Source organism: Saccopteryx leptura, chromosome 10 (assembly GCF_036850995.1).
Source record: "Saccopteryx leptura isolate mSacLep1 chromosome 10, mSacLep1_pri_phased_curated, whole genome shotgun sequence".
NCBI lineage: Eukaryota > Metazoa > Chordata > Mammalia > Chiroptera > Emballonuridae > Saccopteryx > Saccopteryx leptura.
Window position 1 is genome coordinate 32786936 of NC_089512.1, and position 26816 is coordinate 32813751.

The 26816-nt window shown below is 38.6% G+C and overlaps 1 protein-coding gene across 1 annotated transcript; it reads left to right on the plus strand.

Moving 5' to 3' along the window:
- Nucleotides 1–17159: 17159 nt before the first annotated feature.
- DAZL (deleted in azoospermia like) lies at nucleotides 17160–26666 on the plus strand. The gene is made up of 11 exons (XM_066351612.1): nucleotides 17160–17165; nucleotides 17395–17541; nucleotides 17829–17920; nucleotides 18432–18483; nucleotides 18880–18943; nucleotides 19030–19169; nucleotides 21082–21153; nucleotides 21825–21875; nucleotides 22653–22766; nucleotides 23775–23873; nucleotides 26613–26666. The coding sequence occupies exons 1-11, from the start codon at nucleotides 17160–17162 to the stop codon at nucleotides 26664–26666; spliced, it is 891 nt and encodes a 296-aa protein (XP_066207709.1).
- The last annotated feature ends 150 nt before the right edge of the window (nucleotides 26667–26816 follow it).

Consider the following 26816-nt stretch of genomic DNA (forward strand, 5'->3'; position numbering starts at 1 on the left):
TTAAGATGGTAGGAGATTAATTTATGTTTGTGTTAATCAAATTATTTTCAGAGACTTGCCTGCTAACCTGAAACTATTGGCCTTGTAAATGTTGTGTGTGTTTTTTGTTTGTTTGTTTGTTTTGTTTTGTTTTTTGTTTGTTTTTTTTTGTATTTTTCTGAAGCTGGAAACCGGGAGAGACTGTCAGACAGACTCCCGCATGCGCCCGACCGGGATCCACCCGGCACGCCCACCAGGGGCGACGCTCTGCCCACCAGGGGGCAATGCTCTGCCCCTTCGGGGCGTCGCTCTGCCGCGACCAGAGCCACTCTAGCACCTGGGGCAGAGGCCAAGGAGCCATCCCCAGCGCCCGGGCCATCTTTGCTCCAATGGAGCCTTGACTGTGGGAGGGGAAGAGAGAGACAGAGAGGAAGGAGGGAGAGGGTGGAGAAGCAAATGGGCACTTCTCCTATGTGCCCTGGCCGGAATCGAACCCGGGTCCCCCGTACGCCAGGTTGACGCTCTACCGCTGAGCCAACCAGCCAGGGCCAATGTTGTGTTATTTACCTGGTGTCTCACCTCTTTTCTCTACAGCTATTCTCACTCTCAACTGAGGGGGCCAGGAGCAAGAAAAGAACTTTAAAAGTTTTGCACTTCTGCACATTGTTGCCTTCAGCAGATTTCTCTGAGATTTTTCACGTTGCCTAAAGAAACACAATATTTGAAAAAAGCTCCTTAGAAATCACTCTTTCTAACATTTCTCCATCTCTTGGGCAATTCTTCAAGTTCCTAAAAAAAAAAAAATGTTCTTTGAAAATGAGGGACTGGCTGAATAAATAAGAGCTCTTATCTGGAATGTTAGGAGGATGTCCAGAAAAGAGTTGATATTCAAAGGCATGGAAAGGTTCAACAGTTGGGATTTCCTTTTCTCTCCTTTGCGGCTTACCTCTGTTCAGTTTAGGGAAATAAATTCTTGGGGATGAATGGAACTCTGTCTCATTACAATGGACTAGAATTTCAAGGATGCTCCAGTACTGCTTCTCCCTTTGCCCGAGGAGCAGAGGAGGAAAAGATAAGCCAGACTCCCACAAAACAGTACAAAAGACAAATAACCCAAAAGAATAACGGCCAAAGGCTATGAACAGAGCATTCACACTAGAGGAATCTGAACAACCAACAAACAATAAAAAGAGGCTCAATTCCATGAGCAATCAAGGAAATGGAAAGTAAAATGAAAATCAGATGCCATTTCTTGCGCATCAAGTTGGCAAATTAAAGTGTGAAAATACCAATATTGGTGAATGAATAGACAAAGGAGACTCTCACTCACAGCTATAAATGAGGAAAAATTAGCACAGCACTTTAAAGGGCAGTTTCATGCTATCTATTAAAACTTGAATTGTGCATAGCTCATGACCCAGTCATTATATTTCTCCATGTTCACTGCAGAGAAATACCATGTGGCCCTGGCTGCTTAGCTCAGTGGTAGAGCGTTGGCCTGGTGTGCAGGAGTCCCAGGTTTGATTCTCGGCCAGGGCACACAGGAGAAGCGCCCATCTGCTTATCCACCCCTCCCCCTCTCCTTCCTCTCTGTCTCTCTCTTCCCCTCCCGCAGCCGAGGCTTCACTGGAGCAAGTCGGCCCAAGTGCTGAGGATGGCTCCATGGCCTCTGCCTCAGGTGCTAAAAAAAAATGGCTTCGGTTGTAATGGAGCAAGGACCTCAGATGGGCAGAGCATCACCCCCTAGTGGGTTTGCCGGGTGGATCCTGGTCAGGCACATGTGGGAGTCTGTCTCTCTGCTTCTCACTTAGGAAAAATACAAAAAAACAAAACAAAACAAAACAAAAAAACCCCACAAACAAACAAAAAAAACAACGTGGTTTCAGTTAGCTGGGTTCATTGTATGTTATTTGCAACAATAAAAAACTGAATAAAACCTAAAGGTCCATTGACCAGGGAATGGTTAAATAACTATGGTATGTCCATGTTATGAAAAATTATGCCACAGTTAAAAAGAATGAGGTAGATCTATATACTGACATTAGAAGTCTCTGAGTTACCTGACCTGTGGTGGTACAGTGAGTAAGACATCAACCCAGAATGCTGAGGTTGCCAGTTCAAAACCTAGGGTTGCCTGATCAAGGCACATTTGAGAAGTAACTACTATGAGTTGATGCCTCCTGTTCCTCCACACTCCCCCCCACCACACACACTTTTTTTCTCTCTCTCAAATCAATAAATAAAATATTTTTTAAAAGTCTGAGTCATGTTGTTAAAGAAAAAAATCATGTTGCAAGATGTAGACAGTATGATAACATTTGTATTAAAACACAATAAATAGTATATATTCTAAATACACTTATACTCTATAAGTATATATTTGCTACAAGTATACTAAAAGGAGTACGTATTTACCATCAGTACAAGTACTTTCTATAAGTACAAATACTAAATATTTTATACAGGGGTGGACAAAAGTAGGTTAATAATAATAAATAGTACATTAATTAAGAAATAAATAATAATACAAGAATAAACTCTGTGTTTTGCGTACTCACAACTGTAAACTTACTTTGTCCGCCCCTGTATTATTAGTATACAAAAGCAATGCCTAGGAAAAGGTCTGAAATGCTTTATATACCCCACTAGCAATTCTGGGGAGGGATATGAGAGGCAGAATTAGTAGACAAAAAGAGACTTAAACCTTACCTTTAATGCTTTTGATTTTTTAAAGAAAGAGAAACATATTCATGTATTCTCAAAAATAGATAAGGAAAAGAAAAAATTAAACATAGAAAGAATAAAACTGAACATGAAGTTGAGCGTGACTAGGGATGAGTAAAGATGAGTAAGTCCTATCAGCTTTTCCTCTCCTCCACAAGTGTCAAACAGCTTTGCTTCTCTGCTTCTCTGACTTGCAAAAAAGTCTGCTCAGTGATGCCTCTTGACTCAGAACAAGTTGTTTCAAAGAGATTGGGAGGAATATACGCATAACTAGGGAGCCAGAAGTGTGGGCCAAAGCTGGAGATGATGACCCTACTTACTAAAGCTATAGAAATGAATAAAAAACTTTTTAAAAAATTTAGAAAATGCTCACAGCCTCCCTCTTTATTCAGCTACTCACGTGAAAACCAGGGCTTTGATACATGACTTGATTTCTCTATGTAGTTTGCTAATATAGCATAATGGTTGAGAACTCAGACTAAGAAGCCAGACTAGGTTAAAATTGCCACTCTGATACTTACCAGTTGTATAATCTTAGACAAGTTATTTGATCTATGTCTCTAATTCTTTCCCTATAAAATAGGGATGATTATAATAGTGCCTATTATTGTTATTAAGATTAGATAAACTAATAGAGGTAAAATGGTTAGAATAGTGCCTGATATACAGTAAATACCATTATCAGTATCAGTGCTTAGTGTCATTATTGTTATTTTTAGTAAGTCAATCACTTTTCACTAGTTATCTGTTTAGATAGGACTTATGAAGCCATTGTGAAGATTAAATCAGCTTGGCTCAGATCAACCCCCAAATTTAAGCAACTTTCTCAGGAGATCAAACGTTCAATAAATAAACTGTCTTGCAGGTCCCCCAGTTAAAGGTGCACAAGGAGGGCTTCAACATTGCTCAGAAGACAGACAACTCCGCAAGCATGCCCAAGTGCACTCAAAATGTTTCTTGCTATGCTGGGCCATGCGCACACGGGCACAATAGCAGTTGAGACACCATACTTTGAGATTTAAATGGAATTGGCCCAAACTCTAGCCCACATACAATGGGAATATAGCATACACCTCTTTCTATCTCTCTGGGAATTCTAAGACTGATTTATGCTTTTGCCGCTCACTTCGTGCTCTAACCTTCTGTTCCTGCTGAGTTATTTCATCTGTGAATCATCTTGCTGTCCTGAACGCAGTCCTGTCTATAACATGTTGCTACAGAGAAGGAAGAGAGACCTTTTCCTTGACATCCCTCACAAAACACAGCTTTTGCGCAACAGAGGGGACATTATGTATTGGAGTCACAGAGCAAAAGCCATAAATCTTTTAGCTGTTAACCCTCATCTTAAAAGTGCTTTTGGTTGACCTCACTCATCACCTATTTCAATTAAGGTTCTTTGTTGCAAGCAATAGGCATATAAGTTTTGGCTGATTTAAGCAGGAAAAGAATTCAGAAAGGCCTGAATAGTCAGGCTGGGCATCTGTGTCTCCAGGAATGACACATGGAATCATGCTGCAGAACTGGCTCAATGAAGAAACTTCAGCTGCTACCATTGGGCACTGAATTGCAGCACAGTTAGCACAACTGACAGCAATGGACATGACTACTGTAACAGATGTCATGGCTGCTGCTGCTGCTGCTGCCACACTTCTACAAAAAGTATTCTCTGTAGTTACTGATTTGTGGCATCATTAGTTCCATATTAAAAATTTAGGTGAGTATATCTCATTAGTGTTGTGTAGGTCATATGCCCAGCTATGGTTGCAAGAAAGGCTAGAAAAGCAGGTTCTCTCTGTAAGGTAGGCAAACTCAAATCCAAAGAAGCAAGTTGTTTATGTCAGTGCGTCCTGAACTTTAATGTGCTTGTGAACCATCTGGAGGTCTTGTTGAAATGCAGATGTGGTACAAATATACAGTGGAATACTACTCAGCCATAAGAAATGATGACACAGTCTCATTTACAACAACATGGATGGACCTTGATAACATTATAAGTGAAATAAGTAAATCAGAAAAAGCTAAGAACTGTATGATTCCATACATAGGTGGGACACAAAATTGAGACTCATAGACATAGACAGGGGTGCAGTGGTTACCAGAGGGAAGGGAAGGATGGAGAGGGAGGGGGATCGGGGAAGGTGAGGGGCTTAAAGAGAAACAAAATATAGGGTGACAGAAGATAATTTGACTTTGGGTGATGGGTATACAACATAATTGTCCAAAGGATGTGGAGATGTTTTCTCTAAATCTATATACTCTGATTGACGAATATCACCCTGTTAAATTAAATTGTCTAAATTAAAAACAAATTTTAAAAAAGAAAATTAAAAAAGAAAAAAAAGAAATGCAGATTCTGGTTCATTAAGTTTAGCGTGGGGCCTGAGATTCCATAGCACCCAGGTAATGCAAAGCTGCTCGTCTGGACCACACAGAGTAGCAAAGCTCTATAGGAAAGAGTTTCACATTTGGTTGTACATTGGAGTAACTTGAGAAACATTTTTTAAAATGCAGACCAATGTCTGAGTTTTACCGTTAGCTGATTTAATTCATCTGGGAATACAAACTTTTAAAAGCCTCCATATAGCATCTTTCAAAGTAGGCTGAAACTTCTAGTCACTTTGTAAAATTATTTCTTTACTCCATATTTCCAGATTTCTACTCTTTGAGCTTTGCTTGGTTTCTTCCCTCAGATTCAATTACTCTCATTCATTATGCAGAAAACGTGACACTCCATACCTAGTTCCTTGGATCTAACTTTGCACATTCAAAGACTAGATAAAGAGTTCTTCTAATCCAATATTCTCCAAAAGTATGCTACCTGTGGCCCTGAGAGAGTGTGATCTGAAGAGATCCACAGACAAATAGAAGTTAAATTTTAATAGTTATAGATTTATGTATTTTAGCCTATATTGGTTAAAAAAAAACACCAGTAACTCAATAAATGTAATTTTTTTATTAAGCGAGAGGTGAGGAGGCAGAATCAGACTCCCTCTAGCAACCTATCCGGGATCCACCTGGCAAGCCCCCTCCAGGCAATGCTCTGCCACCTGGGGTGTTGCTCTGTTGCTCAGCAACCAAGCTATTCTTAGCGCCTGAGGTGGAGGTCACAGACCATCCTCAGCACCTAGGGCCAACCTTCTCCAATCTAGCCATGGCTGCAGGGGGGGGGAAGAGAGAGAGAGAGAGAGAGAGAGAGAGAGAGGAAAGTGAGAGGGGGAGGAGTGAAGAAGCAGACTGTCACTTCTCCAGTGTGCCTGATGGGGAATCAAACCTGGGACATCCACATGCTGGCTACACTCTACCATTGAGCCAGCCAGCCAGGGCAATAAATGTAATTTCATAAATATTATTGTGTAGAAAAATACTGCACCAGTTTTTTTAAAATTAGGTAAATAATAATGTAGAGATTTAGAGCAGATACAACAAAAATCCTGAAAATGCTTTGTAAATAAAGTTTGAGAATGCTTATACTGATTGTAAGCCTTCTCTCCAAAGTCTCAGGCTTTAGGAGCAAAATAGAACTGGCAGAGGAGTTTAAAAAAATAGCCAGTTTTTTTCTCCCTCTCTTACATTCTCTAAAGCAACAATTTTTAAACTTTTTCATCTCACCACACACATAAACTAATTATTAAAATTCTGTGGCACACTAAAAAATATATTTTTGCAGCTATGACAAATATATATGTATTTGCCAATCTAACAAAAAATAGGTATAATTTTGATTTATTTACATCAGACAGTTATTGTTGTGTTGGCTGTTATTTTTTTATTTGACAATCTAAGAGAAAAGAGGTCAGTGCCCCTAACTAAATAGGTATTACATGTTTTAAAAATTCTTCAGCATACCAGTTGAAAATCACTGCTCTAAAGGATAGGAAGAAATATAGAGATTTTATTTCTGAATTTACATGAATTATGTTACTAATCTTAACACATTCAGTAGTTACAGTCAATTGTGATCTTAAATAATTTTTTCTCAATTAAGTGAAGATTTCTCAGATTTCAAGAAAATACCACCAACTTTTGAAAAACTCATGATCTAAACAAAAATGACCATAAGAATTGCTTATGGACTATGAAATATAAAAACTAGATTAAATTCCTTAAACAGTTCATCTTTGACCAAAAAGATGGGTCAAATATTTTAAATTGTTGAAAGTTAATTCACAAATTGAGAGAGCCCCAAAACTCTTAAGCAGAAGAAATTTTTAAAACTCCACATCCAATCACATCATTGTGAAATTTCAGAACAAAGAAAAATAGCACATAACCAGCAATTAAATTGACAGCAGATTTCTTAATAGCAACAGAAACCAAATGATAATAGAATATTTTCAATATTCTGAGAAACAAAAAGAGAACTGTAAATCTAGAATTATACTATATAATTATCTTCAGTGAACAAGGGCAAAAATAAGAGAATTTCAGGTGGGAATACAATTTGAGAATTTACCATATCACATTCTCATTAAAGGAAATTCCATAGAATTTACATCAGGTGCAAGGACATAATCCAGAAAGAAGATCCGAGATGTGCAAAAAAATAGAATGCATACAATATTTTTACATATGTGGATGGCTCAAAAAAACATGATGCCTAATTTAAAGGAAGAAAAGAGGGTAGAACTAAAGTAGTGTATAACAATAACTTTATAAATTTGGAGGGGGGTGTGCATCCTAAGGTCTTCGAATTATCCAAGAGGAGAATAAAGATATTTGGACTTTAAAATAGTAGAAAATTACCTTAAAATATACATACAGTATATTACTCTAAAGAAGTTGAGAGAAAAGACATATACCACACACACTCCCAAAGAAGTTTCTTCTCTAAGTTCCTGACCTTTTCTTTTGTCTGCCAATCTCATTTACGGTAAATAGTGTTTTATAATTTTTCACGGTGAGCTTATCTTTAAGGGTCCTTTTCTGTCTAATGAGAATCCTTTCAGCCTTTTATGGAAATGTCTCCCCAGATTGCTTTTATTTTTGTTTTTGCCAGGCATTCCAGATTATACCTCATCTGGGATCTTTTGGAGGAGAATCAATTTCTAGGTTTTGAGAGTCCAACAAAACATAAGTGCTCTTGTGAAATGCAAGTCTAGGGTTTCAAAATTTCATCCCAGATAAAATTTTTTTTTCTTTTTACCCAGAAATGGGATAAGCTTCCTCATCTGCTTATCCTTCAGGTGTTTTGTATTTTCCCCAACTCCACCTTCAAGAAAAGCGGGCCCTGGCCAGTTTGCTCAGTGGTAGAGCGTCGGCCTGGCATGCAGGAGTCCCGGCCAGGGCACACAGGAGAAGCGCCCATCTGCTTCTCCACCCCTCCCCCTCTCCTTCCTCTCTGTCTCTCTCTTCCCCTCCTGCAGCCAAGGCTCCACTGGAGCAAAGTTTGCCCGGGCGCTGAGGATGGCTCTGTGGCCTCTGCCTCAGGCGCTAGAATGGCTCTGACTGTGGCAGAGGGATGCTCCAAGATGGGCAGAGCATCGCCCCCTGGTGGGCGTGCCGGGTGGATCCCGGTCGGGCGCATGCGGGAGTCTGTCTGACCGCCTCCCCGTTTCCAACTTCGGAAAAATACCAAAAAAAAAAAAAAAAAAAAAAGCGGCAGATGTCTTTCAGAAACAACGGCTTTCTGCAGTGTAGTCAGTTGCAGTTCCCACCTTGGGCTACTCCAAACCCTTACCACCTGCCTCTATACTTTCAGGTTACAGAGGCTAAGGATGACCACACCCAGGACAACCAACCATCCTGGTTTGCCTGGGACCTAGATTTCCGAGGTGTGGGGTTTTTCAGTGCTAAAATCAGGAAAGCTCAGGACAAACTGTATAGTTGGTCACCCTACACTCCAGTCCTCATATCTAGAGCTGGAGGAGAACCAGTTCAAAAAGTCATTGCTCTAGTTTTCTTTTTAACTTCTGGCCACCTAAGGCTTTCCCTTCGTTTTTTTATGGGTTTAGCTGCTTATAAAAACTAAGGTTTTTATTTTATCCGGTATGCTAGGTGTTGGTAGTAACACAGTTTTTCAGGCTACAGAAGTCCAGCAGTTTGCGATCTGACAAAGTAATATTTTCTGGCTTTTTTATCTGTACAAAAGTGAAGTTTGAGGATACTAGTCATAGACAGTTATACCCTATGGGGACAGGGTATTGAGGGGGTTCCTAAAGTTGTGTTATTTGCTCCACCAACCACTTCACAGTTCCCCCTTACTCTAGGCACAGTTTCTCCGACCTTGAGAATGTTCTAGAATTCTCTAGGCAGGCCTCGCTTCTTTCTGCAAGGCCTTCTTCTTCCCCTTACAATCTAAATTTCCTGACAGAAAAATATTTGCCGGTTTTGAACATTCCTGCATCTGTGGTACTTTGAAATCATAGGCACTCAATAAATGCCTTTTTAAGGAATGATCATCCCGAACACCAAACTAGCCTGACCTTGCTGATTATTTCTTACAATCCAATCCCATCTACTTCAAATTTGATAGAGAGGCATCCATGTTTTTTTCTTTCGATGTTTTGTTCCCTGTTCTTAGACACTTCTATTTTCTATTTCTATAGGTGTTTCAATAGATTTGGGGGCCAGGGATGGGATAATTGTGATGCGACAACTCCTTTGCACTTAGGACGCCATTTTGAAACGAGAACTTAGACACATTAAAAACTTTATAAAATTTTAACATATACGTAAGTATGCTCATTTCAAGTGTACTCCTGAGGCACTTTTGGGGTGATGTTTGTGTCTGTGCGTGGGTAGGTCCGTTTGTCTCGGGCGGCGCCTCCCCCGCCCCCCCCGCTGCGCAGTGCCGCCCAGCGTGCACCCCCTGAGAACCCCCTGCGCATTTCCACCGGGGCGCTGACGTCCCCCCAAGAGCCCCCAGCCTCGCAGCGGGCGGGAGCTGTCGCTGATTGGCTGAGGCCACTCAGCTGAGCCCCAGTACCCAGCAGGCACAGGAGCGCCTTCCGGAGCCCCAGAGGCTGCGCCTCAGTCCGCCTGCGCCCCTCAGCCTTGCAGGGCGGCTCTTGGGCTTCCTCAGCCTGCTGCCATCTTGAGCCTGCTGCCATCTTTGCCTTTCCTGAGTTCTCAGACTTTTCTCCCGTTGCCCGGTCGAGACCGGGCGGTGGGCACGAACAGACCGAACAGCAGGCCCAACGGGGGTGCCAGTAGAGCAGCCTCTGCTCCTCCTCGAGCCCCATCAGCGGAACTGCTAGCTGCCGCCATCATGGTGAGTTGAGGCCTGAGGGGAAAACGGGGTGGCCGAACTCGGGTTTTGGGGGGGAAGATGGGGCACGGAGCGGCGTGGAAGTGGGGTCCCCTGGGTGTCCTGTCTGAGGCGCCTGCCTGGGTGCACAGTCGAAGAGTGGGAGGGAGAGGCAGGCGGCCTGCGGCCGGGTGCGGCCTGCAAGACACTGCAGGGCGGGAGGCGGGACGCCATGCTGGGGTGTGGCGGGAGGATGCGGCCCTCGGGCGGGTTCCGCCCGCCGCCAGGACCACGTGCGAGGCCTGCGGCCTTCGCGCCATCTTGCACCACCTCCCACCAGGGTGCGAACAAGGCTGTGGAGCGTGGGCTAGGGCTGCCTGTCCACCCGTGGGAAGCGGGTATGGGCCTTCTCCCGCCCTCCCTTCCGTTTTTGTCCCTTCCCTCCCTTTTCTGCCCCGGCCTCCTGTCTCCACCTCAGTCTCCCTTCCCTGCCCATCCCCCTCAGTTTGTCCCCCCCCCTTCCCACCGCATCCAGTCCCGGCCTCCCCCCCTCCCCCTGCCCACCCCTCCCCCGCCCTGCCCCCCCCTTCCCGCTCCTCCCCGCTCCTCCCCCGCTCCTCCCCCGCTTCCCGCCCTGCCCCCCCTTGCCGCTCCTCCCCTGCCCACCCTTGCCGCTCCTCCCCCCCTTGCCGCTCCTCCCCTGCCCACCCTTGCCGCTCCTCCCCTGCCCACCCTTGCCGCTCCTCCCCTGCCCACCCTTGCCGCTCCTCCCCTGCCCACCCTTGCCGCTCCTCCCCTGCCCACCCTTGCCGCTCCTCCCCCCCCTTGCCGCTCCTCCCCTGCCCACCCTTGCCGCTCCTCCTCCGCCCTGCCCTCCTTTCCCACCCCTCCGCCCGTCCCCAGCCTTGCCGCTCCTCCCCCGCCCTGCCCTCCCTTCCCGCTCTTCCCCCGCCCTGCCCTCTCTGGCTCCTCCCCCCCTCCGCCCCTCCCCGGCCTTATCCTCCCTTCCCGCCCCTCCCTGTGCTCATGCTACGGGGACTCTGTGGCCTTCACAAAATGGCGTCGGCTTGCCGCCACGAAACGCCCCTGGCCTAGGCTGTCTGAGCTACGTGGTCATTGACTCTGAGGGCCGGAGCCTCCCCGGATGGTGGCTCTTTCGTGGTCCTTGCGGGGGTTGAGGGGGCAAGGTTCGTGGAGGGGAGGACATGGAGTGGGAGTGGTCGCCAACTGAGGCGTGTTTTAGGCGCGGCCTGTAAGCGGGCGGGAGCTCGGGTGCTTGAGTGACAGCTGGTCATGCAGGCCATGGGGGGAGTGGCTTCGCACAACGGCCGGGCCGCTGCCAGGGTTTCCGCACAAGCCCAGTGTGGTTGCCTTTGTTTCTGACCGACCAATTTGAGGGCAGTTTTCCCACGAGCTCTAAACCAGCATTGGGACGGTGTATTTATGGGGTGCATGTGTGAGTTTTGGTGAGTAGATGGGGTTGATTCCCCACCACTGCAATATAAGCACTACATTGGTTGGAGCATTGTCGAGAAGTGCAAAGGTTGGCAGTTCAATCCCTGGTCAGGGCACATACAGGGTCAGACATTCCTGTCTCTTCCCCCTTCCTCTCACTAAGTCAAGAAATAAGAAAAGATAAAAACTGGGTGAGGCCCTGGCCGGTTGGCTCAGTAGTAGAGCGTCAGCCTGGCGTGTGGAAGTCCCAGGTTCGATTCCCGGCCAGGCACACAGGAGAAGCGCCCATCTGCTTCTCCACCCCTCCCCCTCTCCTTTCTCTCTGTCTCTCTCTTCCCCTCCCGCAGCCAAGGCTCCATTGGAGCAAAAGTTTGCCCGGGCACTGAGGATGGCTCTGTGGCCTCTGCTTCAGGTGCTACAATGACTTCGGTTGCAACAGAGCAATGGCCAAGATGGGCAGAGTGTCGCCCTCTGGTGGGCGTGCCGGGTGGATCCTGGTCGGGCGCATGCGGGAGTCTGTCTCTCTGCGTCCCAGCTTCTCACTTCTGGGAGAAAAATAACAACTAAATACTTTTGACCAACTTTGAAGTCACAGATGCATTATATGCAGTGTGTATTTATTGATAGCATAATTCTGTTTTTGGAGGTAAAAGAAAATATATATATATTCAACTTATATTAGTGCATGTGTTGATTAAAACTTATTATCTGTAATTTGTAATAGTAATTTGTCCTGTAGCTATCCATAATAACTAGTAATCACTGAATTACTATAAATAATTTTTTACAATATTTTTTCTCTTCATTTTAGAGGAAAAGGAGGGCAATGCTAATAGCTTATTTTTTTCCTGATTATAAAAGTTAACACCATTAACTCACTTGAAAGTCATCAGTGAAAGAAAATAGAGGTCTATCTTCATCTCAACACCTGTTAATAATTTGAAGTATATGCCCTTCCAGATTGTTGTTGTGCATATATTGCATCTAAATAGGCGAATCTTGTTTTACAGAAGATGTAATATATAACACTGTTTACAGCTACTATCTTTCACTTAATTTAGTGGACATTACTCCAAAGATACGTTTAAAGGAATTTTGAATATTATATAATGTTAGAGTGTAAGATTATACCATTAATTGTCTTAGCAAGTTCCTTTATAATGAGTAATTTTTCTATATTAAAACAAAACCTCAATGAATTTTTTTTTTTTTTTTTTTTGTATTTTTCTGAAGCTGGAAACGGGGAGAGACAGTCAGACAGACTCCCGCATGCGCCCGACCGGGATCCACCCGGCACGCCCACCAGGGGCGATGCTCTGCCCACCAGGGGGCGATGCTCTGCCCATCCTGGGCGTCGCCATGCTGCGACCAGAGCCACTCTAGCAGCTGGGGCAGAGGCCAAGGAGCCATCCCCAGCGCCCGGGCCATCTTTGCTCCAATGGAGCCTTGGCTGCGGGAGGGGAAGAGAGAGACAGAGAGGAGGGGGGGGGGGTGGAGAAGCAAATGGGCGCTTCTCCTATGTGCCCTGGCCGGGAATCGAACCCGGGTCCCCCGCATGCCAGGCTGACGCTCTACCGCTGAGCCAACCGGCCAGGGCCTTGGCCTTACTCCTAATTTCAATATAAGTATGTAACTAATGTTCTACTTCAAACCTGATGATGGCTTAGAATTAGATTGATAGGAAGTAAGATTATTCTATTTTTATTGTACTTGGGCTTTTTTAAAATTAAAAAATAAATGCTGTAATTTATCAAATGTTTTCTTTATGGTGAATTACAGTAACAGATTTCCTAAGAATGAACCATCCTTGCATTTCCAATCTAAACTGTATTTAATTGTAGATTTTTTATATACTGCTGGAATTTTGCATCTCTACTAGGGACAGGAGTGAATGATCTTAATCAAGTTTTTCTTTTTCTTTTTTTTAATTTTTTTTAAATTCATTTTTTTAGAGAGGAGAGGGAGAGAGAGAGAGAGAGAGAGAAAGAAAGAGAGAGGAGAGACAGAGAGAGAGAAGGGGGGAGGAGCTGGAAGCATCAACTCCCATATGTGCCTTGACCAGGCAAGCCCAGGGTTTTGAACCGACTACCTCAGCATTTCCAGGTCGAAGCTTTATCCACTGCGCCACCACAGGTCAGGCTTAATCAAGTTTTGTTACTTAGCTGGTGTTGATTTTGTAAAAGGAATTGAGAAATATATTTTTTTCTCTCTGAAAAAAATTTTTTAAGAAAAGCATTTGAATTTTCTTTCTCTTCCACCTCCTCTTGTACTTACGATTGTTTCTGTTTTGGTGTCAGCTTATACCCTACACACACAAATCATTTCCTTAAAATTTGGAAAAAACCCCAGTGAAAATGGTCTAGGAATCAAGTGTTCTTTCTTCCCTTAAGATTATTTTTAAAAAGTTAGCCATTTCATCAGAATTTCCAAATTTACTCTGATAGAGCATATAATAGCATTTTCTTACCATGTGTTCATGTCCCCTTTTTCATGACTGTGTTGTTTTGTTTTGTTTTGTTTTTTGCTTTCTTGCCCCCATTCTTGCTCAGCTTTACCAGGATTGTTTATTGTTGAGATATTTTCTCCCAAGAGTTTACTCTTGAATTTACTTACAAGGTTTTATTCTGATTTTCATTTCCTATTTCCTTAGTTTTTTTCTTCATTAGTTCCTTCATTCCATGGATATAACTGATGAATACAAATTGTAGACTTTTGGGTCAATGTATATAGATCTCACTCAGTCTGCTGGCCACTCAGTCTGCTGGCATGTAGACATAGTAGTTGAATGAAATATGTAATGTCAAGGAGCTGACACCTAGGAGTGACTGTTTTTTCAGCTTTTAGTTATTGTCATTTGGTTATCCAACTGTAACAGAATGTATTACTGTAAATAGCAGTGATGAGAATTGTGTATATAATGGCCTCCAAGTTCACTCCTATTTAATATCTCAGTGTTACTCATTTTCAACACTTACTACTAGGAATTATTGTACAATGAAGAAAAATAATTAAATTTAATTTGCATGTAGTTTAGTTTCTCTGTTCAATTGATGGTTAAGATTAATGCTTTAACACTAAACTTTTTGTTTTATTGAGTTTTTTTGGCAGCAGTTTAAAAGTAAGTTTTCTATTGGTTATGGATATTGTATATATAAATTATAATTATGTAAATACACACAATAGGAATTGAAAAATCTCTGCTCAGTCTTTATAAAGTGAAGTGCTTTGCTTACTTAGCTTTGAGCGCCATCTGCTGGCTAAGGACTAGGACATGGTGGTGCCTTAATTTAAGGTGTTAGGACACTGGTAAAAAAATGATTGATGAATTTTATATTTAATAATCTTAATTAGGCCGGCAACCAATCTGTACGACCCAACTGGAAGTCAGACTTCCTATAATTAATGGATTTTTTCTCTTTTCTTCAAATCACTGTTTAGTTGTCTCAAGTGTTGATTTTACTATGGTGTAAATATTGTAGAATACGAGAATTAGAACTTCTTTTCAGTTCTGGCAGCTCTATCATAGTGTTTCTCAACTATGAACCTGTTCAGATTTTGGACTAGGTAATTCTTTGTTGTGATGGGTTGTCCTTTGCATAATAGACATTTATTGTGTTCCTGGCATCTTTCCACTGTAGACAAGGAATGCCCCTCAGTTGTAACAACCAATAATGTCCCTGTCCGGCAAAATCTACCGATTGAGAATCAATACATTATTACTATCCCATATAGTCTGGCACAGTTTTATGGCCTGATCTTACACTTGTAAATTTTATAAAGTCCTTTTTTTGTGATTCACAGACAGATAATCCTGTAAAGGTAATTGAGAAGGAAAAAAGATTTATAGGAATTTCAGAACCACTGTTTTATTTGTTTTTGGAATTTTAAATGAGCTAATTGAAAGTGATTGATAAATTGTCTATAGTAAATGAAATCTAAAGTTCTTAAATATATGTAGCTTCTGTTATATAGTTCCGTTTAGAAAAAAAATTAAAAGTTACAGTGTATGTTTTATAATGGAAACACTTCAAAAATAATTTACTCTCCCACTTTATTGTCATGAAATTACTATACCACAGTCAAAGGAAAGAATTAGGGAGTATTATTAATTTACTTATTTATTTATTTATTTGGTATTTTTCTGACGTTGGAAACGAGGAGGCAGTCAGACAGACTCCTGCATGCGCCCGACCGGGATCCACCTGGCATGCCCACCAGGGGGCGATGCTCTGCCCATCCGGGGCGTCGCTGTGTTGCATCCAGAGCCATTCTAGTGTCTGAGGCAGAAGCCCACGGAGCCATCCCCAGCGCCCGGGCCATCTTTGCTCCAATGGAGCCTTGGCTGCGTGCGGGAGGGGAAGAGACAGAGAGGAAGGAGAGGGCGAGGGGTGGAGAAGCAGATGGGCGCTTCTGCTGTGTGCCCTGGCCGGGAATTGAACCCGGACTTCACACGCCAGGTCGACTCTCCACCACTGAGCCAACCGGCCAGGGCCAGGGAATATTTAAATAGAAGCAAGAAATAGCAATTATAAGCACAGATTAATACAGAAAATCCAAAGTGCTCAAGTTTGGTGATTTGCCAGTTTTTACTTCATCTTTATTAGTATAGCAGTTTGTAGAATCTTAAATTTATCAGTAACTTCTAACATCTAACAAAATAGAAATTCTACCTACGTTCTCACTGTTACTAATTTCAAAAAAATTACTATGCATACCTTTTTAAAAATGTTAATCAGTTGGCTCCTTTTGTCCTCATTACCCTCCATAAACTGAGGTTTAATAGCTTTATCTCTCTTTTGCAGCCTTTTGTACTTAGCTTTTACTTTATAAATGAGTTTCAAATGAGTGGATATGCCATAAAATAATTTCTTGAAGTTACAACTCAAAATAGTTGTTAATTAATAAAGTATCTAGAAAATAACTAATTTAATAGTAAAACCAGGAAAGAAACTTCATACTCTTTTCAAAATGAATTCACAGATGTTATCTCACTTTATTTTCAAAGTTATTTTCCCAGACATAAACAGCTGAGAAGTATATGGCTTGTAACCTAGTAAGGGATGTGAACCTACGTTGCCTTAATAAATCAATTTTTGTTTTATTATGCTATACTGTCTTTCCAGCATATATCACCACTAAATTCTGCTTCACAGAATTGACATTAACCTTAGTGTAGACAGAGTTCTGACCAGAATCCAGAAGAATGATGGGTTTCATGTGTGGGTCTCTTTCTAAAAATTAAAGGTAGTATCATTTCTATTTTATCAGCCCACTGTGAAAATTAAAATTGTCAGTAAAACTGACTTGGTATAATTCAAGAAGAAAAAATGTTATTTCAGAAGATTCTTTGAACACCCTAGCATTAGGGAAAAGGATTATAAGCCCTTTTTAAGCAGGAACCTATGACATGTGAGCAAAAAATGTTAAGATTTTACCATGGTTTTTATTAAGTTACTTGTAAAATAAGAATTTGCTTATTGGCATAGAACATGGTGACTTTAATTATTTTCTTTTTTTTTTTAAGATTTTATTTATTTTACAGAGTGGGGGGAGCGAGAAGTATCAACTCATAATTGCTTCAGTTTAGTTGTTCATTGCTTTCTTGTTGCTTGTTATATGTGCTTTGACCAGGCAAGCCCAGGGCTTTGAACCAGAGACCTCAGTGTTCCAAGACAACACTATCCACTGTGCCACCACAGGCTGGGCTAATAACTTTATTTTTTTACAAACCTGAATTTGCTACTTTTTTTTACCAGTTCACATAGTATTTCATAAACTCAATATAAAATCTGTATTCTACATCATTGTATCGGAGATGGCAGTGAGCAACACTGAGTTAGGAAAGTACTATATACTATATCCTTCTGTTAAAAAATTTCATGCTGATTTGCTCCAATTACATCTGGGCCTGAACTAAAGCTGTATTTATGACTAATTTACAATGAAAAGAATTTATATGAAAATTTTATACTTTAAAAGTAAAAATTATATTTCACATTGCATATGGTTTTTGCCTGTATATCTAGTGATATTTGTTTACCAAACTACAGTCTGCTGCAAATTCTGAGACTCCGAAGTCAACCATCTCCAGAGAGGCCAGTACCCAGTCCTCATCATCTACGACCAGCCAAGGCTATGTCTTACCTGAAGGCAAAATCATGCCAAACACCGTTTTTGTTGGTGGAATTGATGTTAGGGTAGGTATTGCATTCATATTTAACTTATTAAAAATATATTTTGTGAATAATGGGATTTTGGCCCTTACTTCAAACATAAGGCTTTTTTTTTTTTATACTTCATGCAGGTTTGGAATTAGTAATTTTGTGTTTAACCTATAGGAACTAAAAAAATATCTTTGACAAAGAGCTAGAGTTGGTTTCAGGATACTTGGGGGAAGTAGTTCCATATCATTAAATCTTTTGTAGCATAATTGAAATTTTTGAATGCTGAATATTTACTATTAAAGTAAAATTCTTCTCCATAGATGGATGAAAACGAAATTAGAAGTTTCTTTGCTAGATATGGTTCAGTAAAAGAAGTGAAGATAATCACGGATCGAACTGGTGTGTCCAAAGGGTAAGTAAAACATGTTGAGTATAAATTAGTAGATACGTATGAACCTAGTCTAGAGTATCAGGCAACATTCAAAACTGGTATTTTCATACTTGTGTAAATGAAATGTTGCTTTTTTGTTAACTTCCTTCATGTCAAGGATAAGAGTTTGCTGCCAGCTCTTTTTGTTTAATCATTTTCCTAATATTTACATTTAAATATTTCCCAATTTCATTTATTTCACTAAGTAGATTAATCAGTTTTATCAAAGAATTGTTTTCTTTGAACATTTTATTGAATCTTAAATTTTAACCATCTTGCCATGAATAATAAATTAAATTTAGTTCATAGATGGGAATTTTCTGTTAGTGAATAAGGTTCCCACACTATTTTAATTATAAGGTAAAAATAATATTTATAGACTATCATGTATATCTAAAAAATATTTGTCATTTTTTAACTTCATAGAATACTAGAAGTTTTAAAACATGCACTGTTATGGTGATGATTTTATATACTTCATTTATTTTTTTAGCTATGGATTTGTTTCATTTTATAATGATGTGGATGTGCAGAAGATAATAGAAGTAAGTAATCATATGGAAAAATATCTTAGATTATAGATGGAATGTTTAGTATTTTTTGAGTTCTGAATAATATATATTCAGTTTTGTATAAAATATAGAGATATACTTCCTTTTTCAAATTGGAACTTGCGTAATCTTACATACTTGTGAGAACCTATTTTATTTTTGATTGGGCTTACAGCTTCATGAGCTAGAGACAGAATATAGAGGTTTCTGATTAAATTCCACAGCACCTCTCAACACTTGAGTAGTGATGGTAAGGTGCTGATAAATTTTGATTTACTATGTTCTTACCACTGATCTTCTCTAATAGAAATTTTAGAAGATTTGGGTATTTATCAAAATCTTAGAGAGACTTAGAAATTGATTCTACTTTTGTTACTATTTTATTTTCAGTCACAGATAAATTTCCATGGGAAAAAGCTGAAACTGGGCCCTGCAATCAGGAAACAAAATTTATGTGAGTAAAGAAGACTTTCTTGTTGACAGGTATAGCTTTTTAGAGAACTAAAAATAGGCTTTGTTTTCTTTTTATTCTTTAAAAAGGTGGTTATCACGTGCAGCCACGTCCTCTGGTCTTTAATCCTCCTCCTCCACCACAGTTTCAGAGTGTCTGGAGTAATCCAAACCCTGAAACTTACATGCAGCCTCCAACCATGATGAATCCTATAACTCAATATGTTCAGGTAAGAATTACCTACATTCCTAGTCTTTTGTTTGTTTTTTTCATTTATTAGTATGGGAGATCTTATAGATAGGGGGCACTTAAAAGTAAGCCGTTCTCACTTCTTACCCTCTGGAATTATGCCCCCAATTTCCATAAGTGATAATACTGTTCCTGTTTGAATACTTTGAGTGATGAGAAATCTATTTTTTTAATGTCATTCTTAGTGTTGTTTCTTATTCTAAACTAAAATCTGCTTCTATGTAGTTTTTAAGACTTTGAAAACTGACCTGTATAGCCACATAAAATATATCTTTTCCCTTTTTCCTTTACATAATAAATAACTCATAAAATATTTGAAATCAACCCTTCTTAAGTGTCTGCCTGGTTTATTCCTCTCTAAGATTAACTATTTGTCTAGTTATTTTTTATTTGCAATAATTTCCACATTCCTCCCTATATAAACGGCCGACTTCTAGATGTATTCTGGTTCTAGAATGGATGGGTTCTAGAACAATGACTTAACTGTATTTGTAAACTCTTAAATCTGGCATACAATTTGGTCCTGGTTACTTTAATATTTGAAGTGGTATGTAGCATACTTATTATCTCCTGTTGATGATGAATAAATAGCATTTTCTTTTTTTAAAAAATTATTTTTATTCATTTTAGAGAAGAGAGAGAGAGATAGATAGAGAGAGAGAGACAAGGGGGGGGGGAGCAGGAAGCATCAACTCCCATATGTGCCTTGACCAGGCAAGCCCAGGGTTTTGAACCAGCGACCTCAGCATTCCAGGTCGATGCTTGATCCACTGCGCCACCACAGGTTAGGCCGATAAATAGCATTTTATTCGTTTTATTCAGTTTAAAAGACATTTGCAAGGAAAGAAAACAATAATGAAATAGTGCTACAATAACTCCTTTGTTTACATTTTTCATTTTCCTAAAGTATAGGGTATATTTTTTATTTTTCTTGTTCTAAACATGGTTAGAAGAAAAAACCTACCTGTTCCTAACATTAATCGTGTTATTGCCATTCTGAGTATTCATGTATGCTACTACCTAGAAGGTTTTAATCAATAATATTTATTGAAAGATGTATCATATTTTACTGTCTTATTTTCTAGTTTGGGGTTATATATTGCTCTTAACTTTTAGAAGTAAAATATGGGACACTGGCCGGTGGCTCTGTGCATAGAGTGTTGGCTCAGCATATGGATGTCCTGGGTTCGATTCCCAGTCAAGGCACACAGAAGAAACTACCATTTGTTTCTCTCCCCTTTCCTCTTCCCCTCCTCTCCCTCTTCCCCTCCTGCAGCCAGAGGGTAGCTCAGTTGGTCCCATCACCTCAGCCTCAGGGACTAAAAATAGCCCTTATGGGGAATGTAGCCCTAATGGGGTGCCAGGAGGATCCTGGTCGGGATGGGGAGGGGGGTGCATGCAGGAGTATGCTTCACTATCTCCCCTCTTCTCACCTAAAAAAAAGGAGGGGAGTAAAATACAGAAAGAGCCATAGAGCAATAAAGTATAGGAAGACTATACATTGACTACACATTATCCCCCGATATTGTCAGAGAAATACAAAACTATCTAAAAGTGTTTTTACAAAGAAATAGCAGATGTATTAATATAACTCTAACATGGAAAATCTATCCTAGTAGGGCCTTGACACCAATGTAATAAAGAACTTCTGGGTGGGGATAAATACACAAAAGAAACATAAGGTGGCAAAATCAGTCACTTTTCTTATTTATTCCTCCTAGACAGTAACTTTTTTCTTCATGAAGCCAGTCACTGAATAGGATCCTGCATTGTATATAGAAAAATAACTTGATTTATTTATTTTCATATTTTTGTTCTTTGGGGGAAAACATTTCTTTCTAATTAAAAAAATATATCTTTTTAATATATTCTTTCTGAAACTTTATTTTTAGGCATATCCTACTTACCCAAATTCACCAGTTCAGGTCATCACTGGATATCAGCTGCCTGTGTATAATTATCAGGTAATTTAAGAGGGAACAAATTATTTACTTCAGAATATTACTGAGGCCTTTATGTAAACTTCCCCAATAGTTTGTCATTTAAACTAGTTGATTATGCCTAAAATTTAAGAAAATAACTTTGAATTAAATTTTCCATATTATTAGAAATAAGGGAATGCTATTTTGACAGGAGTGTACTTAGCAAAAAGTCTTACCAGATTTGGTGTCCCCTTCATGTATTACTCATCTTTGCTCTCAAGTAGCTGAAACCCAGACTGACGTTTATAAATTTTACTAGGGGAATAGGTTGAAATAAAATGATTACTCAATTCTTAGAGCATTGACTTCCAGTTATGTTTGATAGTGTTTATTTAGCTGGCTACTACAACACAATGGTTTTCTGAATTTCTGCTCATAGATATAGTATGACTATATCTATAACATATGGTAACAAACTTAAAGATCCTTGAGCTTTCCTGAATGAAAACTTCAGAAAATTGAGGGAAAGGTGGTGTTTATACGTGAAAGTAATAATAAAATCTTTAGGTATTAGAAGCATAAAGAACTACTTTCATTCTGTTCCTTTTATTAAACAAGTTCAAGGGGGCAGCATGAAAATTACCTCAACATTATTTCTCTCAAATCTTTGTGAAAAGTGTAGGAATAGTTAAATAATTATTTTTCTTTTTAAGATGCCACCACAATGGCCTACTGGGGAACAAAGGAATTACGTTCTACCTCCGGTAAGGTGCATTAGCCAAACATTCGTTTTTTTATTTTAAAGTATATTCTGTATATAGTTCTTGACCTTTTGCCATATCATATGTGCATAGATATATTTTAATTGTTTTTACATTATGTATATGTCTTAATTTCTTGTCAATTGAAATGTATACTTCCATGGGAGAAACTGCTTTGCTTCTTGTTTGTTTCTTGGCTGGGTTTGTGTGCTTAAGCATTGGCTGCTCTGCATATAGCAGGTGTTCAATTAGTTACTGATAGAATATATAACTCAAGGAAGCTAGTATGCTAATGCTAATTCTATGAATTTAGAATTAATATTGAATCTGCTTCTAGTTTTCTACCTATAAAAAATCTGTTACAGAGAAGTAAAGTAATATTTTGCTGTAATACTGTTATATAAGAAAAGGGATAAAACAAAGGAGTGTTACCTCTAAAATAACTGAGTACTACCTTCTGTCTTTCATCAGGACTAGTAGGTATTTGAACGATGGACTCTCAGGCACTGGGAAATTCCTATTCCCTTACTATATTTTGAAGTTTCTTTGTTTTAGAGCCCTTCTAATTCTGATTGTGTTGAGGCTTAAGAGACATTTCAAAATAAAAGACTGCCTTATTGCAATTCAGCTATTCAGTCTAAAGTTTCTGTGATAATGTAATTGAACTTTAACATGACCCACATTTAAACCTTCAGTATCAGCTCACCATTTTGAAGAATAGATTGTTTAGAAGTGTATCTAATGTACATCTTTTAATTACACTTATCATTTTAAATGTAGGTTTATACAGCTGTTAACTACCATTGCAATGAAGTGGATTCGGGAGCTGAAGTTTTGACAAGTGAATGCTCAGTTCATGAAGTTGCTCCATCCTCTGGAAATGGCCCACAAAAGGCAAACAATTTTATTAATATATTTTTTTAAATTTTAATAATTGCCCTTTGAGAAGCAAGCATCTTTTCACAAATTTATGAAAGCCAAATGAAAAAGCTTGAATAATTTGACTAATAATTTGTCAGTTTGTGTTAAAGATGATGAAATTTCAGGTACCTCTCCCAAAACTTTTAGTGGATACATATAATTTCTGATGCAGTAATCCTTTCTCTGTTCCATTCTCATCATTTTTTAAATCATACTTGAATAAATAGTGTATTAAGACGATTTAGCAGAGTGCAATGGTAAGGTTCCTCAAGCCTCCTATTCTGCAAAAGAGGGATTAGTACAAATTATACCTACCTGTTTTAGACCAATTTAAACATTTACTAAGTTAAATGCCTGTAATATGCAATTATTTATAGTGTTATTTTTATAACATTATATTGCAGCTTTCAAGTGTAGTAGAGTCACTAGTAGTAATAATTGAAATATTGAAGTAGAGTTGTTTCTTTTTTATCATCAGAGCAGATTAATAAAAATGCTCTCACTTTGACTTTGAATTCTCGTGTTTAATTAAATGGGTGTGAATATAGTTAACAGTGGAGAATTTTCATTGTAGTGTGTGAACTTTGTCCAGGTGTTTTTCAGGGAGGAAAAAAGTTGAGATCTACTGAACTGTAGGGTGAAATATATTAAAGTAGCTCAAAGTATAATTATAATACCAGGTTTTTGTCCTGGTAATTTTTTTTTTAATTGTTGAAGTTTATGGTTTCTTATCTAATGGGAAAAATTAAAGAGCCTTAAGCAGATATCTTAGGGTTTTACTTAATTGAGCTTTTAAAACCAGTACTCTATCACTAAAATATTTCTTGAATATGATAGAAAAGTTCAATTCTAACTGATGTAAGAATTGATTCCATAAAAATTCTTTAGAAATAATTATATATGTATTTATTAAACTTTTAAAAAGCTTGCTAACAGTAAGAAGGAATAGTCTTTATATTACTGAAAATGTGTGTGTTTCAGAAATCTGTGGACCGAAGCATACAGACAGTGGTATCTTGTCTGTTTAATCCAGAGAACAGACTGAGAAACTCTGTTGTTAATCAAGATGACTACTTCAAGGTATGAAAGGTAGTACACAGGATACAAACCACGTTTGTTATCAATGAAGCATTTTTTTCCCCCTGTGGTATATACATTTTGAGATTAAATAGAGCAGTGGTTTCAACTGCAGGTCTGTGGACCCATTTATATAGATAATCTTTTTACAACATTGGGTTGGTAAACTCTTTCACAGACCCATGGTTGAAAACCACTAACATAGAGCATTTAATTGAACTCTTTGGCATTTGATTGGAATTCAGTAAACCATTGTGAGTTGAGTTTTAACTGGTTGGTAGTTCATTTTATGCTGCTCAAACCTTGATACAGTGTGGTTTGTACTTTGGGAACAAATCTTTAGCAGAAGCTTATAATTGGAAGAGTTTGTGAAAGAGTGGAAAGAGAATATTAACTTAATGAAATAGAAAAGTTTAGATATAGAAAGAACTTATGTATGAGTACATGGCTATTGGACTAAAGAGTAGAAAAGAAATTGATCACTCAGATGACACTCGAATGTGGGGGAAGAAGAGATAAAGTAGTAAAAAGAGCTGAGTAGAAAGAAATAGAAATAGAAGTTGTTTCGGAGTGGGTGGGTTGGAAGAGAAATAGGAGTGTTTGAATTTAAGAAAGTCTGGTTTCTGATTCTATCACTTTGGACAAGACATGTAAATTTTGTTAAGACTCCAGTTTTTACAAGTCTAAAATAATACGTAACACTAAGGATCTCCAAGATCTCTTCAATTCTGATTCTGTGATTATGGAAAGGAACTAACTGGTCACGCCAATGAGGGAGGAATATTGTGTTTCTTAGTAAAGGGACATTTTTGTTGTTTTTTTAAATAACATGTTTATTGAGAGATAATTTGAACATAAAACAATGCACTGCTTTCAAGCATACAATTTAATACTTTTTAGTACATTTGCAGACCATAACCACAATCAATTTTAGAATATTTTTGTCATACCAAAAGAAAATCTCATCTATTAGCAGTCACTCTCCATTTACCCCCAACTCCTGTGGCCCTAGGCAAACATTAACCTACTTTCTTTAAGGTTTTGCCTATTCTAGACATTTTATATATGTATACAGAATAATACATGTGGTTTTTTGCCATTGGCTTCTTTCATTTAGTATATTTTCAAGATTCATCAGTGTTACAGTATGAGTCATACGTTATTTCTTTTTATTTATAGATATACCATTTTGTTTTTCCACTAATCACTTGATAGATTTTTGGATTTTTCCACTTGCTGGCTCTAATAGGTAATTATCTGAGAGCATTCATGTACAAGTGATTATGTGGACACATTTCTGTTTCTCGGGTATATACCTAGGGATGGAATTGCTGAGTCAAATGGTAACATTTTTTCCTTTCAAGGAACTTCCAGAATTTTTCTAAATGATTGCACCATTGTACTTTCAAAAACAAGTTTCTCACCATTGCTTTGTGTCTTAAAACAGGGAAATGAGAATAGTTTTGTTTTGTTTTATTCCATCTATGAATGAACGTAGAATGAAGTGTAAAGCCTTTTTTGAAGGGTAATACTAAGTACTTCGGAAGAATAGGAAGAATAAAGCCCTATAGCAGGATTAAGTTCTTACCATCTTTCAACATGAAGTAAATATTCAATTAAGTTGACATTTGCTTTTTTGTTATATTCTACAAAGCCAATTTAAAAGAAAGGAACTGGCGTATCACTTTCTTTGCCCATAGTTCTTGAAGATTAAGTAGGCAGTGTGTAAAACAATCTGTGTGCAAAGTAAAAATGTTTAAATTTGAATTTTCACCTGGTATTAGATAAATCTCCTTTGAACTTTTCAGAGTTTTCTCCTCTGGGCCAGAAACTAAAAGTTGGTAGCCTCCAGTTGTCTGGCCTCTAGACCTATTTTGATTGATTAAATATTATTATTTCAACTGAATTTGAATGCTTTTAGGCAGGGTATATATACTGTTTCCATGATAAATTCAATTCTGTTATTTCATCCGCGTCATAATTTTTTATATCCTACTTGACCTGTGAAGATTTGAGTTTATAACCACTTTTCTGGGCTTTAACTTAAATAAGATGTTACCCTCTTGACAAATAACATAATTTTTTTTAGTAGTCACCATTGTTTATATGACAACTGAATTTAATCTCTAGGAAAAGGGCAGGGTTAAGCTAAATATGTAGAGAAGAAAATTCTATTATGTTGTTATTGGTTTACTTACCTTCATTCCTCTTTGCAAGGCCTCACTTTCTTCTATCTGTACATCTGCAGGCAACATAAAATAAAAGGAAAATTTTTCATTTTTTAATTTCCCAAAGAATGATGCATCTTTATCACAGGTTAAAGATGTGCCTTTAAAGATGCCAAAACATTTATCTTTTAATCTTAAAAGTATAGGATTTCAGCTTGAAGTACTATGCTGTTCTCAAGTTAAGATTTCTACCAGATACATTTCTGTTAATAAAAACAGTACTTTTTAAAATTACATATATTTTTCATCAGTTGTCTTTGGGTCATCACTGTCAAATCATTAATAATCTGCATAAAATGGTACTGTTTCTAAGTTCTCTGTTAATGAGTTTACCAAGATTTCTTTTTTAAACCAAATTATTGTATAAAACTAGTCATTAATATATTTATCAAAGTTCAGGAATATTTCCCCAAAAGGTTCACTTTTCTCTTATAGTATTTTGCAACTCTCTTAGGTCATAATGATAATAGGAAGTTTTCTGTGAAGTAAAAAAGACTGTTTCTGTCTTTTCTAGGATAAAAGAGTGCATCATTTTAGAAGAAGTCGGGCAGTGCTTAAATCTGTTTGATCCTCTCTTCTAACTTTCTAGTCTCATGGGAAGTTGCTGGTTTTGAATATTAAGAAGAGACTGAAAGTTTTTCACTATTATAGAAATTTAATTTTGAGTATTGATAAATCACATTAAGACTATACAAGCAATATTAGATTGCCTAGTTTT

What these genes read in the sequence shown, in the direction of transcription:
- DAZL (XM_066351612.1), top strand. An exon ending in TTGGTGGAATTGATGTTAGG is followed by an intron (nt 17,542 to 17,828) that starts GTAGGTATTGCA and finishes TCTTCTCCATAG; the next exon opens with ATGGATGAAAACGAAATTAG. An exon ending in GGAATTACGTTCTACCTCCG is followed by an intron (nt 21,876 to 22,652) that starts GTAAGGTGCATT and finishes TTTTAAATGTAG; the next exon opens with GTTTATACAGCTGTTAACTA.